At 39.8% G+C, this 16,515-nt stretch overlaps 1 protein-coding gene across 2 annotated transcripts in view; it reads left to right on the top strand.

Annotated features, from left to right (window-relative positions):
- The window catches only part of CTDSPL (CTD small phosphatase like), a 120,545-nt gene that overhangs the window by 80,602 nt on the left and 23,428 nt on the right, over window positions 1–16,515 (top strand). Inside the window, exon 3 of one of the 2 annotated variants that reach the window (XM_084621405.1) lies at window positions 6,096–6,128. The exons of the other annotated variant lie outside the window; for it this stretch is intronic. Within the exon in view, the coding sequence (XP_084477531.1) occupies window positions 6,096–6,128 (33 nt within the window). The remainder of the gene's footprint in view (window positions 1–6,095; window positions 6,129–16,515) is intronic. 2 annotated transcript variants of the gene reach the window in all.

The raw sequence follows: 16,515 nt of genomic DNA, 5'->3' as shown, positions 1-16,515 counted from the left end.
CAATGAACAATCCTCCCAACACTTGCACCCCCCCTTTCCTGGGAAATGTTGGATAAAAAGCCTCACCAATTTGCATAGGTGACCACAGACCCAAACCCTTGGATCTGAGAACAATGAAAAAGCATTCAGTTTTTTACAAGAAGACTTTTAATAAAAAATAGAAGTAAATAGAAATAAAGAAATCCCCCCTGTAAAATCAGGATGGTAGATATCTTACAGGGTAATTAGATTCAAAAACATAGAGAACCCCTCTAGGCAAAACCTTAAGTTACAAAAAAGATACACAGACAGAAATAGTTATTCTATTCAGCACAGTTCTTTTCTCAGCCATTTAAAGAAATCATAATCTAACACATACCTAGCTAGATTACTTACTAAAAGTTCTAAGGCTCCATTCCTGGTCTATCCCTGGCAGAAACCAGCAACAGACAGACACAGACCCTTTGTTTCTCTCCCTCCTCCCAGCTTTTGAAAATATCTTGTCTCCTCATTGGTCATTTTGGTCAGGTGCCAGCGAGGTTACCTTTAGCTTCTTAACCCTTTACAGGTGAGAGGAGCTTTCCCCTGGCCAGGAGGGATTTCAAAGGGGTTTACCCTTCCCTTTATATTTATGACATCTGCACACAACTTTAAAATTCTGCAAATTTTATTTGTCAAAAGAACACTATATAATCACACCAGTTTCAATTATTTTGGTAATTTATTTCAAAATACCTGTCTGTAACAATACAAACACAACAACAAAAAATTTCCCCAGGAGTAGAGTTAAAGAAACCCCTATGACAACCCAGTTCCTGTTTCTCTGTCCCCTTTCTTTCAGAGTCCAGCCATGGGGCTCCCCCAGCCCAGAAACTCACACCCCTTTCCCCACCAGAGCCAAGCCACGGGCCTCCCAGCCAAGACACTCACACCGCCTACCCTCCTAGAGCCCAGGGATCCAGAGGAAGATCCCTGATGCTGGGTCCCGTGCTTACACAGAGTTTCCTGCACACTCCCGCATCTTTCCTTCAAGGAGTGCTGGGAACTGCAGCTGCTGGGAGCCCTCCAGTTCCCTCCCACTCACCTTGTCTTCTGTTTGCAGACTGGGCTCTGTTGGATCCAGCAGCCCCTAGAGGCGGTCAACATCTCTGCAGCCTGTTTTGTGGGGGGGAAGGAAATTCTGCAAACACAACATTAATCTCTGCAAAATTCTTCATTGCGCAATGGCACAGAATTCCCCAGGAGTAAAGATTGCTCCTGAGTCCCTGTAGCTTGCACCAGCAGCCATGCCCCAGATTGCAGAATTCAGCCACCTCCTCCAGCTCCACTTCCCCAGGAGTCATAGGTGGAGGGCCCTTGTCACAGCACAGATGTTGCCAATGCTGGAGAGAGTTCTCTCCCCCTGCTTCCACCTATGTAACAGCCTTCCTTCCCCAGAACTTCTCATGTCACAGGCTGAGACCTCCAGGAGAAACACAGACCAATCTGGCCCATGTAGATCCCATGCAATAGAGCGGGGACAGCTTCTGGTGAGCCCATCCTTGAGCCCCAAGCCAGTACCTTCCTTGAGAGACCCAGAAAGGGTCCATATGAGGAAGGGGAGAAAAAAACACCCAACCTTTTATAGGACAGGGAGATCACTAGCCATGTGACTTATTTTCGGAGCAATCCCTGAGCACAGTTTCACTCCCACTTCTGAAGCAGGATTAAAGGGGCAAATTCCCAAAGGGGAAATAAATGAATAATCAGTGCTGTTTCCCCTGCTCTCCTTCACAGAGTGTAGTAGCGTGGGCAATCCTCAATGTCTGATTCTCATGGATACCTTCATGAAGTGCATCATAGGAATTAATCATCCGTTTTGGGTTCCTCTGCTCACCATTACAGAGTGCAGCATGGCAGATCAGTGCAGAAAAGATCAGGCCACTGCTTCATAGATACCAAGGCCAGAAGGGACTATTGTGATGATCTAGTATGACTTCAAGTAGAACATAGACCATAGAACTTCCCCAAAATAATTCCTTAGAGCATTTAAAAATTCAGTGATGGTGAATCCACCACAACCCTTTGTAAATTGTTCCAATGGTTAATTACTCTCATTTAAAATTTTTCGGCTTATTTCCATTCTGGATTTGTTTGGCTTCAACTTCCAGCCATTGGATCATGGTTTACCTTTCTCTGCTAGATTGAAGAGCCCATTATTAAATATTTGCTCCTCAGGGAGGTAGGTAGACTATAATCAAATCACCCCTTAGTCTTCTCTTTGTTGAGCTAAATAGATTGAGCTCCTCGACTCTATCAGTATAAGTCATGTCTTCTAATCTTTTAATCATTCCAGTGGCTCTTCTCTGAACTCTCTCCAAGTTATCAACATCCTTCTGGGATTGTGGACACCCCAACTGAACGCTGTATTCCTGCATCAGTGGCACCAGTGCCAAATACAGAGATAACATAACTTCTCTACTCCTACTCGAGATTTCCTGTTTATGCATCCAATGATCACATTAGTCCTTCTAGCTACAGCATTGTACTAGGAGCTCATGTTCAGCTGACTTATCCACCATGACCCCCAAATCTTTTTTTAGAATCACTGCTTTCTGTGATAGTTCCCCATCCTGTAACTATGGCCTGCACTGTTTCTAGATGTATACATTTACACTTAATCATATTAAAATGCATATGGTTTGCTTGCGCCCAGTTTACCAAGCAATCCAGATTGCTCTGAATCAGCGACTTCTCTTCATTATACTCCCCCAATTTTGTGTCATCTATAAACTTTATTAGTGATGATTTGATGTTTTCTTCCAGGTTATAGATAAAAATGTTAGATATGTGCTGATTCCTCAAGGCATGCATGCACATACACCCACTAAGGGAATTCTTCTTCCTTAGTGGAGGAAGGCCAGCAGTCTGAATCAGAGCTAAAAAATTGAGTAGTAAAACATATACATTAAAAAAAAAAAAATCCAGGCAAAAAAGTACTCGGTATAGTGAAATTACACTTAAGAGGTCTGCAGTTGCCCTAGGTAAGCTATGGCTGTATATCTGTTCTCCTGAACCCTATGAAGGTATAATAGGATAGGGATTTCCTGCCACACCTGAAGGACTGAGAAAGTGTTGCTTTTTTGATCCCAGCTGCCATTGCAGGTTACCATGCCTGGCCTCACCTTCACCTCCTCCCTCCAGAAGCTGGCTGTAGTATAGAGCACTGAGGAATAACCTGAAGCACGCACACACTGATACATGGGCTTCCTGATGTATCTCGAATTCAGGACAAACACAGACACATCATTCCAGGAGAGTCCGTCATAGCCCTGGGCTGAGGATGAATACTGTCAGATACAATGTCTCGTGTCAGAGGAAGATTAACAGACTATAAAGATGGTCATAATGGAAAACAAGTGGTGTCATAAACAAAAATTCAATTCTTATTGGAGGCTATTAGGAATTGTGGTCTAATACACAGGCATGCTCAAGTGATGCACAGTTCACATAATACACAGAATTACTGGGTTGGTATACCTTCTGCGTCTCACCAGTCTCATCAGTCGGCAGAGTTCTAGCTCCAGTTGTACATTCTCTGCTTCTATAGGTGGTGAATGCAGCGAGTCAGATTTTTTTTTTTAAGGGTTTTTCCTGATTCAGATCAGGGAATGGAAATGAGGTGGAACACAATGATTCATTGAGGTCTCAGAGCACTGATTTTTCAATGGATAACAGACCTGTTCTTTTTTCAGAGTAGCAGCCATGTTAGTCTGTATTCGCAAAAAGAAAAGGAGGACTTGTGGCACCTTAGAGACTAACACATTTATTTGAGCATGAGCTTTCGTGAGCTATAGCTCACTTCATCGGATGCATTAAGTGGAAAAGACCTGTTCTTGTGACAGTCAACATGTCTGATAGAGTTTTCAGAATAACTATGAAGAACGTGATCAGCCCCATGCCCAAGAGAAATTCTCCTGTGCTGGGTGGAGCAACGTTTCTTATCTCTCTGTGCACTGCTCACCAAGGAGATGGAACCCCAAGATTTACATGGCAGAAGTCAGTTTAGCAAAGCTGTGGTTGCACCCAGAAATATCTTAATCAGCATGAGTCAATTTGTTGGGCTGGTGATAGACCTCTTTGCATCTGGAACCAGTAAATAAAGTTCCCTGCACTCTGGACCCAGTGAGGTCTTCGTGGAAAGCTGGGTAGGGTTCATGCTATAGGTCTTTCCATGCTTTTTACTGCTTCCCAGGATTATACAGAAGATAAGAGCTAGAGCAGAGGTTCTCAAACTGGGGGTTGGAACCTCTCAGGGGGCCATGAGGTTATTATATGGAGGGTCGCGAGCTGTCAGCCTCCACCCCAACCCCACTTTCCCTCCAGCAGTTATAATGGTGTTAAATATATTAAAATGTGTTTTTAATTTATAGGGGGGGGGTCGCACTCAGAGGCTTGCTATGTGAAAGGGTCACCAGTACAAAAGTTTGAGAAGCACTGAGCTAGAGTGTGGTTATGATTCTGTTTTTGTACTTCTGGCTGAAGAAGCTATGGCTCTCAGAATTGATTAACCTAGCATTGCCTTTTGGGATGCCTCTGTCTCAGGGGATCTGCTGTTGTAAGTTCAATCCTCTATCTTGGCCCAGACAGATTTAAAATGAATAACTGGATGAAGTGATTACTGCTCTAAAGGATCCCAAAACAGAAGTCAAGAAATATAACTTATTCTACTGCCTGATGCAAAGTCCATAGTTTTAACTACCGCTTCCAATCAGTGAAACACAGCCTTGAGTTCCCATAGTATGACTTTATCGTGACGTATAAGCGAAAAGGTCAAGTGTGTGTAGTATAATGTTCTCAACATGTTAAAAGCAAGGAAGTTTTGTACACAGCTTCCAACATTAAATGCGTCTTTGGGGCATCAACCTTATTCCAACCCTGCACAGTCCTAGAGGACAACCTTGAAACCTCATTCTGCTCCTTACAGCACTACCCAGATTGAACCCTGGCAGTAAGTAGTGGTATACTTCCTACCAACTGGGGTAGGCCTCCCAAGGCTTACATATTCAATCAGATGAGTTATTTGAAATTGAGAGCTTTCTCTGAGATCTAGTATTGTACTTTTAATTAAGACGGGTAGTCCTCAGAACTGTCATGGCATTCAAGAAATATTCCTCCTTCGGTTAGGTATCGTAGTCCAATCCTTAGCACTGACATTCTCAGAGGAAAGTAGCCATGTCTCCTATAATTGAGATCTGCCAGAAGGCCTACTTCAACAAATCCTGCATATTGGTCATTTCCATGCCTTAATGCCCAAGGAATGGTAGAAGAAATATTTTTATATAATATTTTTTCATTTTGGATGTCCATATTTAAAAGACGATCCTGCTTCCCACCCTGGACACACATTGCTATGAAAATCTCATTGTAACCAATCTGTGGACTTTAGGACAAAGAAGAATAGGAAAATTTATTTATGCTACCTGAAAATGTCTTGTCTTCAAGCAATCAGGTCCACACATCAGGATCATCCTGGAGACAGGTGGCTCATCTAGAATAGAGATGGAAATTGACACGCAAGGTTGTAGGTTTGTTAGATTAAATTTACCATGCTCTGGAAATTCTTTTTCCTTAAACTATATTTAACACAATCTGTAATTTAGGAAAGTAGTTTTGAATGAACTTGGCTCTGAAAGTCACCTCAACTGGAGGGAAATTCAGGGGGCAGGGCATTCCACTGCTGCCAGTGAGTGACAAGTCTGAAGCTTCTGGGCAGAATCAGTCAGACTGGCACACTCGTTGTAACTGATCTGTGGACTTTATTACTGAAGAAAGGAAATCTTGACGTGAACATGGATACATTTGCCTACTTCCTCTTATTAATTAAAGCATGGGATTTATTAGTTTCTGGTCTAAAAAAATACTATCACTATCTAATACTAATACTATCACTGTGTTATACTAACCAATCATTTTAGTAGCTAAAATGCAAGGACCTGTTTGATTATTTTTTGTTGAGTTCTTGAATACTTGGAGCTTTTTTGTTAAAATGTTTGATTGCCAAATTTAATGTCTCAAATCTTTCTGTTCCACCCTTTCAAAAGCCCTTACAATGAATTTTTTTTCTTTTCCCCCAGGGTGACCAGATGCAGGTCATTCCCATACCAAGTGTATGTATTTTTATCCCTTTTATTTTAATAATTTTCATAGTTTTTGCTTTGGTTCATTTTATATTATGTTGGAGTTGACTGGATCTGCTCTGTGTTGCATGTTATAAGACTTTTGTTTTCTAATCTGTAACGTTGTATAAAGTTGTGAGATAAATTACCTTAAATGTGCATATAAGGTATACAGATAAAACTAACTAATAGGAACAAAAGGACAGTCCAGCTTTCTAAACCTGTCATTTATCTATCATGTAACTAAACGCTGATTTTTCACTTTGAAAATGTATAAAGAGGTACTCAAAAGCCAATATGCTGAATTTATTTAAGTCACATTGGGGACAAAAGACAACTCACTGGTACTAAATGGGTAGGCATATGACTCAACAAATCCTGCATCTTGACAGGGGGTTAAACTACATGACCCTTGCGGTCCCTTCTTACCCTATGATTCTGTGAACTTTACTACTTCTATTTCCACATGCCCCAATTATTTAAGCTGGTCTGTTGGAGATTAGAACCTGTAAAATGAGGCTTTAGTTTTCTTGGTGCAATCCAGTCAAGAGTATAACAGCAACCCCAGTCATGCTACTGTAGTTGTTTAAGGTAGTGGTTTTTTTATGAATCATAGTTTTCTGGGCTTAGTAGGTCGATGTCACCTGGTTCAAACTTGGAATACAAGTTGCCAGGTTGGAGTTATTCAAAACCAAATAAAAACATTTGACACTCTTTGACCTAGAGATTTTAAAAGTCGTTTGGACTTAAGCTTTTTTGCCAAAGAACTGATAATGCTTAGACTGCTTTTAATATGGACTTGGGGTTTTTTTTAATGTTTTTTAAATTGCAGATATACTTTTCAGCACTGTATGTGCCAATACCCCTTCACCATTTACAGTACCTTATTGAGATTTGCCACAGCAAAATTCTTAAAGCAATATCAGTGCAAGTCTGTGCGGGCACTGATATGTTCCCCCTCCTGCAGGTGTCCTAAATCTCTGAAGATTGGAATATTTCCCTGACGATTCTCCTATTTTTCTTTTATACCCCAGCTCCGTAAGGCCCAACATTGAAACCAATGTCTTTTTGGACCCCATTAATGCTGCAGCTTAATAGTGTCAAGATTAGTATTTCAACCACACAGATTTCTTCTCTCAATCACCTTCTTTTCTTGGAGCTGAAAAACTGTTGGAAATTATACTTGTTCCAGGACCATTGCTTCCTGTTCCGTAGTCCTGGACCAGTGGCAAAAAAGCATTGTCCTGAAGGAACAGTGACAGTTTTAAAACTTGATATCTCTCAGATCATCAGGGCTAGAAGCAGAAGGTGTATAACACTAGAAACCTGAAAATATCAACTTTTAGTGGTGTGCAACATTCACTACTAGATTACTATCTTGCTTTCCCATCCCTTCCAACTTCAGTTCTCATCATTTTAGCAGCACTGACAACCACTAGAGCTAGAAACCAGTGCTGTAGCTGTCTTACCATATCAAACCTGGCACCCAGCTTTAAATGAAATAAAGCAACAGTTTAAGATGAGATTTTACTATTAGTAAAATATAACCACAGCACTGCAAATGACAGAGGAATGTAGTAAAGCTTGGCTGTTAACTATGGCTATGAACTCATTCAGCACACTCATTCCAAACAGAAACATCTTAACAGAAACAGCAAACCCTTTTTATAAGAAATTAGACATCCTTCCAAAGAAGTATGGTGTTTGAGACTTGTTAAACTGTGCACTGTCAGTATTCTACCACTGTTTGTATTTACCTGTTAAGAAGAATATCCTTGTAAGTCTATAAAAATATTACTCAGAAATTTCAAATTCTCCAAATGTTAAAGAAATAGCAGAATTAAATGGTGAATTTGATGCTAAGTGTGGATGGTGCTCAGTAAATGAGGCAGCTGTTCAATATTCTCATTGTTTAGATGTGTGGCATGCTTGTTGCACTGCACAGCACCTAACCACTTCTCTGAAGGAAGAACTTTTTCTTTATTAATAGGCTTTTCTGTGAGATTCCCTGTTATAGTACAGTATCAGAGTTAACAAACATTTCTGAACTTATCTTCAGAATATCCCAGTGAGGTGGGAAAGTATCGGTATATGGTCATGTAAATAAAGACTGAATCATAATACCTATATATAAAGGGCCAGGGTTAAGGTTTTTTATGCCCCCCTTTCTACTCTTAATGCACCATCCATCCTGAGCACTGAGATCCTGAGGTTCAGTCTGTAAAGCATGTAAGCATCTGATTAAGACCCATTGAAGTCAGTGAGTCTTAAGCACATGCTTAAATTAAATGCTTGCCGAATTGGGGCCTGAATGAGGAAGATTTCCTTTGGGTGAAATACCATGTGATTATGTACCTAAAGGTTTCACCCTAATATGTACCATGAGGATATAGAACTAAAGTTACTTAAGCAACCTTAATTTTGTTTTTGACTTTTATACACTTTACTTTGCATATTTAATCATATAGTATATTAGATTTTTAATATTTTTTAAATTTCCTAGATTTCTGAAAACAGAGCCTCGCTAGATTGCACAAGTCCCTATATATTAAAATTGAAAATCCATTCAGTTTTATTGAGCACATATGTATAAATCTAGAGAGATCACCTGTTCTGTGAAAATTTCCAATTGCTTTTCGCATGTGTGCATAACACCGGTGAAACATCAACAGATAATTAGCTTTATTGTGTCAAAAACAATTTACCTCTATGAAGTATGTTTTATTTCAACACGCAGGACATGGCAAATTTACAGATTTCCTCCTGATCCCGGAAAGGCATGTCTGTCAGCCAGAGATCACATCCCTGTCAGATTTCAAGTTTTCATCAGCACCTGCAGAAGAGCCTTACTGCTGCTTTTAAAAAAATTAAAATAAAAAAAGTGTTAATGAGAAAGCATTTCTGCTTTCTGTATAATGTAGAATGTTACATTTGAATTTGCAGGGGAGGTGTGTTGAGCAGCAAGAAAGTAATTCATTTTTTTCCTAATATTGTAACCTGATTTTAGTAATTTTTGATGGTGCTGTGAATAAACAAAAAAGAGCTTGCTTCCCACCCGTCCCCCCCAGAAGACCAGTTTGAGATATGGAAAATTTCCAGGTGAAATGGAGTCAGTAAATTAAAGGTGTTGTTTTAACTGTAGTTCAGAATATCCTTGCTTTCTTGGATTTCTGTCAGCTTGATTCTTCTAGTGTCTTTCTTTCTAAGTAATAAAGCAGAATCATAGTGATTTCAGCAGTTGGCTGTTGTCTTCTTTGAGTGAAAACATAGGTGAATATTCAGCACTGGTTATGTAGTTGTTTAAGACTTCAAATTGCTGTATCCATTTCTTCCATTCACTCAGAATCCCAGTATTCTTTAGAAAGTAAGTGGCACAGAAAATCATATTCCCAATCCCCATGTAAGTGAAATCTTATGCACAGAGCATCTGATTTTCACTTCCTGTCTTTACTCATTTTTTTCTTTACTTTTGGCCAATTTAATGCTTTTGTAACTTCTAGGGGGGGAAAAAAGCGTTTTGGTTTGTTTACAGGTTTGTTTGAACTGACTGCATACTTTTCAACAGAAATTGGTTTCATTGGCAGTGAGCTAAATACAATTTTGAAGTCTTTTAAAATCTCATTTATTGTTTGTGTCCTATGTTCACACATGGTGTGTAACTGCACTAAGAAGACTACTCAGCATGCTGCCGTGGTGCATGCTCAAGCAGTAAACTGCAGGGAGAATGAACAGGAAAGAAACACTTTACCATAGATCAGATAGAAGTGTAGATAGAAATGTAGAACGGGAAGGGACCTCCAGTCCAGTCCCTTCTACTCAAGACAGGACTACGCAATAGCTAGACCATTGCTGACAGGTGTTTGTCTGACCTGTTTTTAAAAATCTCCAATGATGGTGTCAAGGTTCCTTCCCCACTCTGAACTCTAGGGTACAGATGTGGGCACTTGCATGAAAGACCCCTAAGCTTATTTTTACCAACGTAGGTTAAAAACTTCCCCAAGGTACAAACTTTGCCTTGTCCTTGAACCGTATGCTGCCACCACCAAGCGTGTTAAACAAAGAACAGGGAAAGAGCCCACTTGGAGACATCTTCCCCCAAAATATCCCCCTAAGCCCTACACCCCCTTTCCTGGGGAAGGCTTGATAAAAATCCTCACCAATTTGTAAAGGTGAACACAGACCCAAACCCTTGGATCTTAACAATGGAAAATCAATCAGGTTCTTAAAAGAAGAATTTTAATTAAAGAAAAGGTAAAAGAATCACCTCTGTAAAATCAGGATGGTAAATACCTTACAGGGTAATCAGATTCAAAACATAGAGAATCCCTCTAGGCAAAACCTTAAGTTATAAAAAGACACAAAAACAGGAATATACAGCACAGCTTATTTTACCAGCCATTAAACAAAAGGAAATCTAACGCATTTCTAGTTAGATTACTTACTAACAGAAGTTCTGAGACTGCATTCCTGATCTGTTTCCGGCAAAAGCATCACACAGTCAGACGAACCCTTTGTCCCTCCCTCCCCCCCACCCCACCCCCAGCTTTGAAAGTATCTTGTCTCCTCATTGGTCATTTTGGTCAGGTGCCAGTGAGGTTAGCTGAACTTCTTAACCCTTTACAGGTGAAAGGGTTTTGCCTCTGGCCAGGAGGGATTTTATAGCATTGTATACAGAAAGGTGGTTACCCTTCCCTTTATTTTTATGACAGATGGAGATTCCACAGTCTCCCTAGGCAATTCATTCCAGTGCTTAACTACCCTGACAATTAGGAAGATTTTCTAATGTCCAACCTAAACCTTCCTTGCTGTGGTTTAAGCCCCATTGCTCCTTGTTTTGTCCTCGGAGGTTAACAAGAACAATTTTTCGCCCTCCCTGTAACAACCTTCCACATACTTAAAAACTATTATAAGAATGGCCATACTGGGTCAGACCAATAATCCATCTAGCCCAGAATCCTGTCTTCTGACAGTGGCCAATGCCAGGTGCTTCAGAGGCAATGAACAGAGCAGAGAATCATCAAGTGATCCATCCCCTGTCATACATTCCCACCTTCTGGCAAACAAAGGCTAGGGACATTCAAAGCATGGTGTTGCATCCCTGCCCGTACTGCCAAATGGTCATTCGTGGATCTATCTTCCATGAACTTATCTAGTTTTTTTAACCCTGTTATACTTTTGGCCTTCATAACATCCCCAGGCAGAGAGTTCCCCAGGCTGACTGTGCACTGTGTGAAGAAGTACTTCCTTTTGTTTGTTTAATATATGTTGCATATTAATTTCATTGGGTGACCCCGGCTCATGTTTATGTGAGGGGGTAAATAACATTTCCTTATTTACTTTCTCCGGTGTACACCAGTCATGATTTTTTAGACCTCTATTGTATCCCACCTTTAGTCGTCTTTTTTACAAACTGAAAAGTCTGTCTTTTTAATCTCTTCTCATACAGAAGCTGTTCCGTACCCCTAATCATTTTGTTGCCCTTCTCTGTACCTTTTCCAATTCCAATATCTGCACAAGATGTGGGTGTACCATGGATTTACATAGAGCAGGGGTTCTCAAACTTGTTGCACCATGACTCCCTTCTGACAACAAAAATGACTACACAATCCCAGGAGAGGGGACGGATTCTGAGCCCTCCCGAGTCCCACCGCCCTGGGCAGGGGGGCTAAAACCAAAACCAAGCCCCATCACCCAGGGCTGAAGCCCTTGAGCTTCGGCCCCAGGCAGTGGGGCTCAGTCTTTGGCCCTGGGCCACCAGCAAGCCCTGGTGACCCCATTACAATGGGCTCATGACCCACTTTGGGGTCCCATCCCACAGTTTGAGAACTGCTGATATAGAGGCATTATGATATTTTCTGTCTTATCTATCCCTTTCCTAATGATTCCCAACATTGTTAGCTTTTTTGACTGCCGCTGCACGTTGAGTGGATGTTTTCAGAGAACTATCCACAATGACTCCAAGATCTTTCTTATCATGTCCCCCCTCAGTCTTCTCTTCTCCAGACTAAACAAACCCAATTTTTTCAATCTTTCCTCCTAGGTCATGTTTTCTTCACCTTTAATCATTTTTGTTCTCTGGACTGTATTTAATTTGTCCACATCTTTTCTGAAATGTGAAGCCCAGAACTGAACACACTATTCCCACTGAGGCCTTATCAGTGCAGAATAGAGTGAAAGAATTACTTCTAGTGTCTTTCTTACAACACTTAACATTAACAAGATGTGAATTACATTGAATTTCACTTTTAACCTTGTCATTTTGTGGAGGCTGTTGTTGCTTTATATAGTGAATTCCTAAAAAATGGTTGCTTGCCATTTGTTGAGACTTCAAACAGAAAACCAGAATTCCTGCTTACTCCATCAGAGAATGTAGTATTTCTTCAACTCACTTGAGACACTTTTGATCGATCATTGCTTTTTGAAGGCTGTTATGCTAATTAACAGCATGGAAACCTGAGATGAATGCATAAGCCTTGAATGGTGATTAGTTTAATAACTTCTAAAGACACAATGTCTATTGTAATATGCATAAAGTTTTCATCTTGATTGAACAAAAGGCTCAGCAAGTACTTACCTGGTGCTTGTATTTAAAAAGTCAACATTTGATCCATACTGTCCACACAGTAATATCTGAGAACCACAAGTTATTTTTCTACTTTGTTCTAGGGAAATACTGTAGTATTTCAGATATTGCTGTGTAGTAAGTGTGAATCACTGTTGATTTATTAATGGTGACCACCATTTGTTATACTTTTTTTAATTACTAAAAAGCTTGATTTTTTTTTAAAGAAAACAGGTAATGAGTTTGAGATCTCATTTTAATCACCATAAATATTTTACCTTCATTGACTAACTGTGATGAAATATCTACTAATTATGACTTTTCTAGGCAATTTCTCCAGTGTCTTCATTTAGATCAACTACCTGAAAGGGGGTTCCAAAGAGGATGGATCTAGACTGTTCTCAGTGGTAGCAGATGACAGAACGAGGAGTAATGGTCTCAAGTTGCAGTGGGGGAGGTTTAGGTTGGATATTAGGAAAAACTTTTTCACTAGGAGGGTGGTGAAACACTGGAATGCGTTATCTAGGGAGGTGGTGGAATCTCCTTCCCTAGAAGTTTTTAAGGTCAGGCTTGACAAAGCCCTGGCTGGGATGATTTAGTTGGGGATTGGTCCTGCTTTGAGCAGGGAGTTGGACTAGATGACTTCTTCCTGAGGTCCCTTCCAACCCTGATATTCTATTATTCTATGATCTATTGGAATGCATTTAAAAATTGATACTACAGAAATTAACGTTCCCTATTCCTTGTTACAAGCTTTGCTACAATTGGGTAGAAAGTGCTCCAGTTAGAAGGCTTGGATGTCAGCATAAATGAGTTACTGTCAGATACACACATCCCTTACGTTCCTTAAACCATCTACGTGTCACCCTAACACTAAATTCCTACTCAAGATACTTAGTTTCCACATGAATTGTGAAACCTTTTCCTTCGTAATTCATATTTTCCACGCTCCTTCAGATCTGCAGGAGAGAGAAAAGTCTTCACATGTTAGATGTCAGCACAGAAATGGCATTGCATGTGAAGAACTAATGGACTAGGAACCAAAAGCCAGTTGCTTGTTTCCTCTGATCTTCAGACATGCAAACTATTGAGAAAATTTGGTGTTTAGCATGGGGTCCCTTTTGGCATTCTACTTTTCAGGCAGAATCAGATGAATTGTGCCTTGTGGCAGGGACTTGAATGGCAAGTCCTAGGACCCTGTCTGAGAATGCAACACTTTCATCATGCACTCAGATGCTGTATGAAGATATAGTATATCTACTGCTACATCATACTAGCAAGTTGGTCCAATTAACACCAACCAGGGAACAAGAAAGGCCGGCGTCTCTCTCTGAAGAGGAAACTTGGGGCTGAGACAGAGGGGATCCTTCAAGGAAAACCCTAGATAAAGGCAAGCTTTGGGAAAGCTTAGTCTCAGATTTGTGTGTAGCATTTCTTGAGTTAAGGCAAAACTCTAGGTAGCAGGAGATTTCTGGATGTTAACCAGATATGTGAATATACTGAATGGAGCGAGAAGGATGGAGATACACTTGTTCCCCTCATCACTGCTGCTTAGTGAAAGCAAAGCCTCAAATGGAGAGAGAAGGGAATACAATACTACTTGGCCCAGAGTCAAAGGCAGTTAGCCTCTTTCAGTCTAAGGCCCTTGAGTCTTGTAATATTTTCAGAGATGTTCATTCCCTTCCTGGTTTTGGTTTGATCAGCTGCCAGGAAGCAGTTATTGGTTCTGTGTGATGATGCATATTGTACAGCCAGTCTTGTCCTGGATTTTTTTTATCATGCCATTAATGCACCATACATAGCAATGTCAGTCTTTGTAACAATCCCTGGTTTGTTTTTAGTCTGAAGTAGTTACCTCAGCTGTTCCAAATTCCACCTGAATAATATATTCATTCAGTGCTACTACTCATTACTGAGGGTCGAGGAATGCTATTAGCATATATTTTTCCTCAGATATTTAATTTTGAAAAAACTGGACATAGTGCATTCTTTTCATGACTTTTTTCCTGGTGGTACCCTAAAGATAAATAGCACTATCTATCTTTTTTTTTAAAAAAAAGTAAGAAATTAGATCCTGTTTCATATATAATGGAACACTTGAGGGTGGTATCATGTCATTTATATCTTAATGGTGTTTTGGATCCTTTACCACTGTTAGTAAAAACGCTCTTCATATAGCAGAAGAAATTGCTATGTAGTTAATGTTACCATGTAACCTTGTAACCAAGGTTGTTACAAGGAGGAGGGAGAAAAATTGTTATTCTTAACCACTGAGGATAGGACAAGAAGCAATGGGCTCAAATTGCAGCAAGGGAGGTTTTGGTTGGACATCAGGAAAAATTTCCTAACTGTCAGGGTGGTTAAGCACTGGAATAAATTGCCTAGGGAGGTTGTGGAATCTCCATCATTGGGGATTTTTAAGAGCAGGTTAGACAAACTACTGTCAGGGATGGTCTAGATAATACTTAGTCCTGCCATGAGTGCAGGGGACTGGACTAAATGACCTCTTGAGGTCCCTTCCAGTCCTATGATGATGCACTTTGAACTGCTTATACACATTGTGCTACTATTAAATGAAAAAAAATATACTAACACTCCTTAACATGAAAAAACATACTACCTTGAGAGGCAGGATGGTCTTGTAGCTAAGATACTGAATCTCTTTGCCTCAGTTTCTCATTTGTAAAATGAGGATAATACTTTTTCCCTCCCTGTCTTGTCTATTTAGATTGTAAGCTGTTTGGAGTAAGGACTGTCGTTCTGAGTTTATACAGTGCCTAGTAACCTTGGGCCCTGGCTTAGCCTCTAGGTGTTTCCATAATACAAATAATAAATATATCCACAGCAGTAAAGCAACTTTTTACTATACCCTTAACTGACCTCATTGTGTTTGACTATTGTCAAATCCTGTGTATAACATCTAGACTGACAGCCTACACGCTGAGCAGGCCTTATCAACTGCAATACAATGCTTTATCTCAGTTTCACTCAGCACTAATCTAAGGATCAAATAGAATTAAAAAGAAAATGAGAGATCAGTAGATTAAGTGGTTTTCAATTTTGATATATCAAGAAACTGTCACTGACTTCCATAGAATCAGAGTTAGCTCAACACTGAGCACTTCTGAAAATCCTATCCAGGATACGTAAAGTAGCTGAAGATTGTCATATTATTTAAATCTTAACAGTATTTCTTTTAAGAACACTTAGGTTATTGAATTAAAACTAAAATTTACTGGGGAGAATTTACACAAATTTAACAAATTTGGGCTTCTTACAGAGGCTGCACTTAAGTGTTTGACTTCATGACTTAATATTATTGAATAGCCTAGCTTGGGAATTATTTTTCATTTGTCCATTGGTAAAGTCAATATGGGCTCTTTGTGAGCTTGGGAACCTTTTTCCTACATATATGAGAAATGTTCTGATAGAAATAAAATGTGGTAAGAAAATAGAATTTGTTTTCATATTTCTAATTGGTGGTTATAAACATTATTTTAAAAATTATGGAAAATATTTTGCCACTCTCTGGCAAACACCAGAAATAAAGCAGTGATTGATACCCTTTTTATTATAGTGCACACAGATGTAATCTCATTCAGATAGCCATCCTACTGTAGTGTGCAATATGGAGACTTCGCCCTCTCCTATTGTGATTTCAGTATTGTATTGTTTTTAACCCCCTACCTGTGGGCTTTAACCCATTAAAATATTTAATTTCCTATCCATATTGAACATCTCCTCACTTTATACCCAACTCCAGTTTTCCCTCCCTTTCAGAACTAACCCATTTCTTTAAACATTAAAGACGCCCTT

The sequence above is a fragment of the Lepidochelys olivacea genome (assembly GCF_965140295.1).
Source record: "Lepidochelys olivacea isolate rLepOli2 genome assembly, chromosome: 2".
In the NCBI taxonomy this organism is placed as follows: domain Eukaryota; kingdom Metazoa; phylum Chordata; order Testudines; family Cheloniidae; genus Lepidochelys; species Lepidochelys olivacea.
This window is presented reverse-complemented; position numbering and strand designations above follow the sequence as displayed.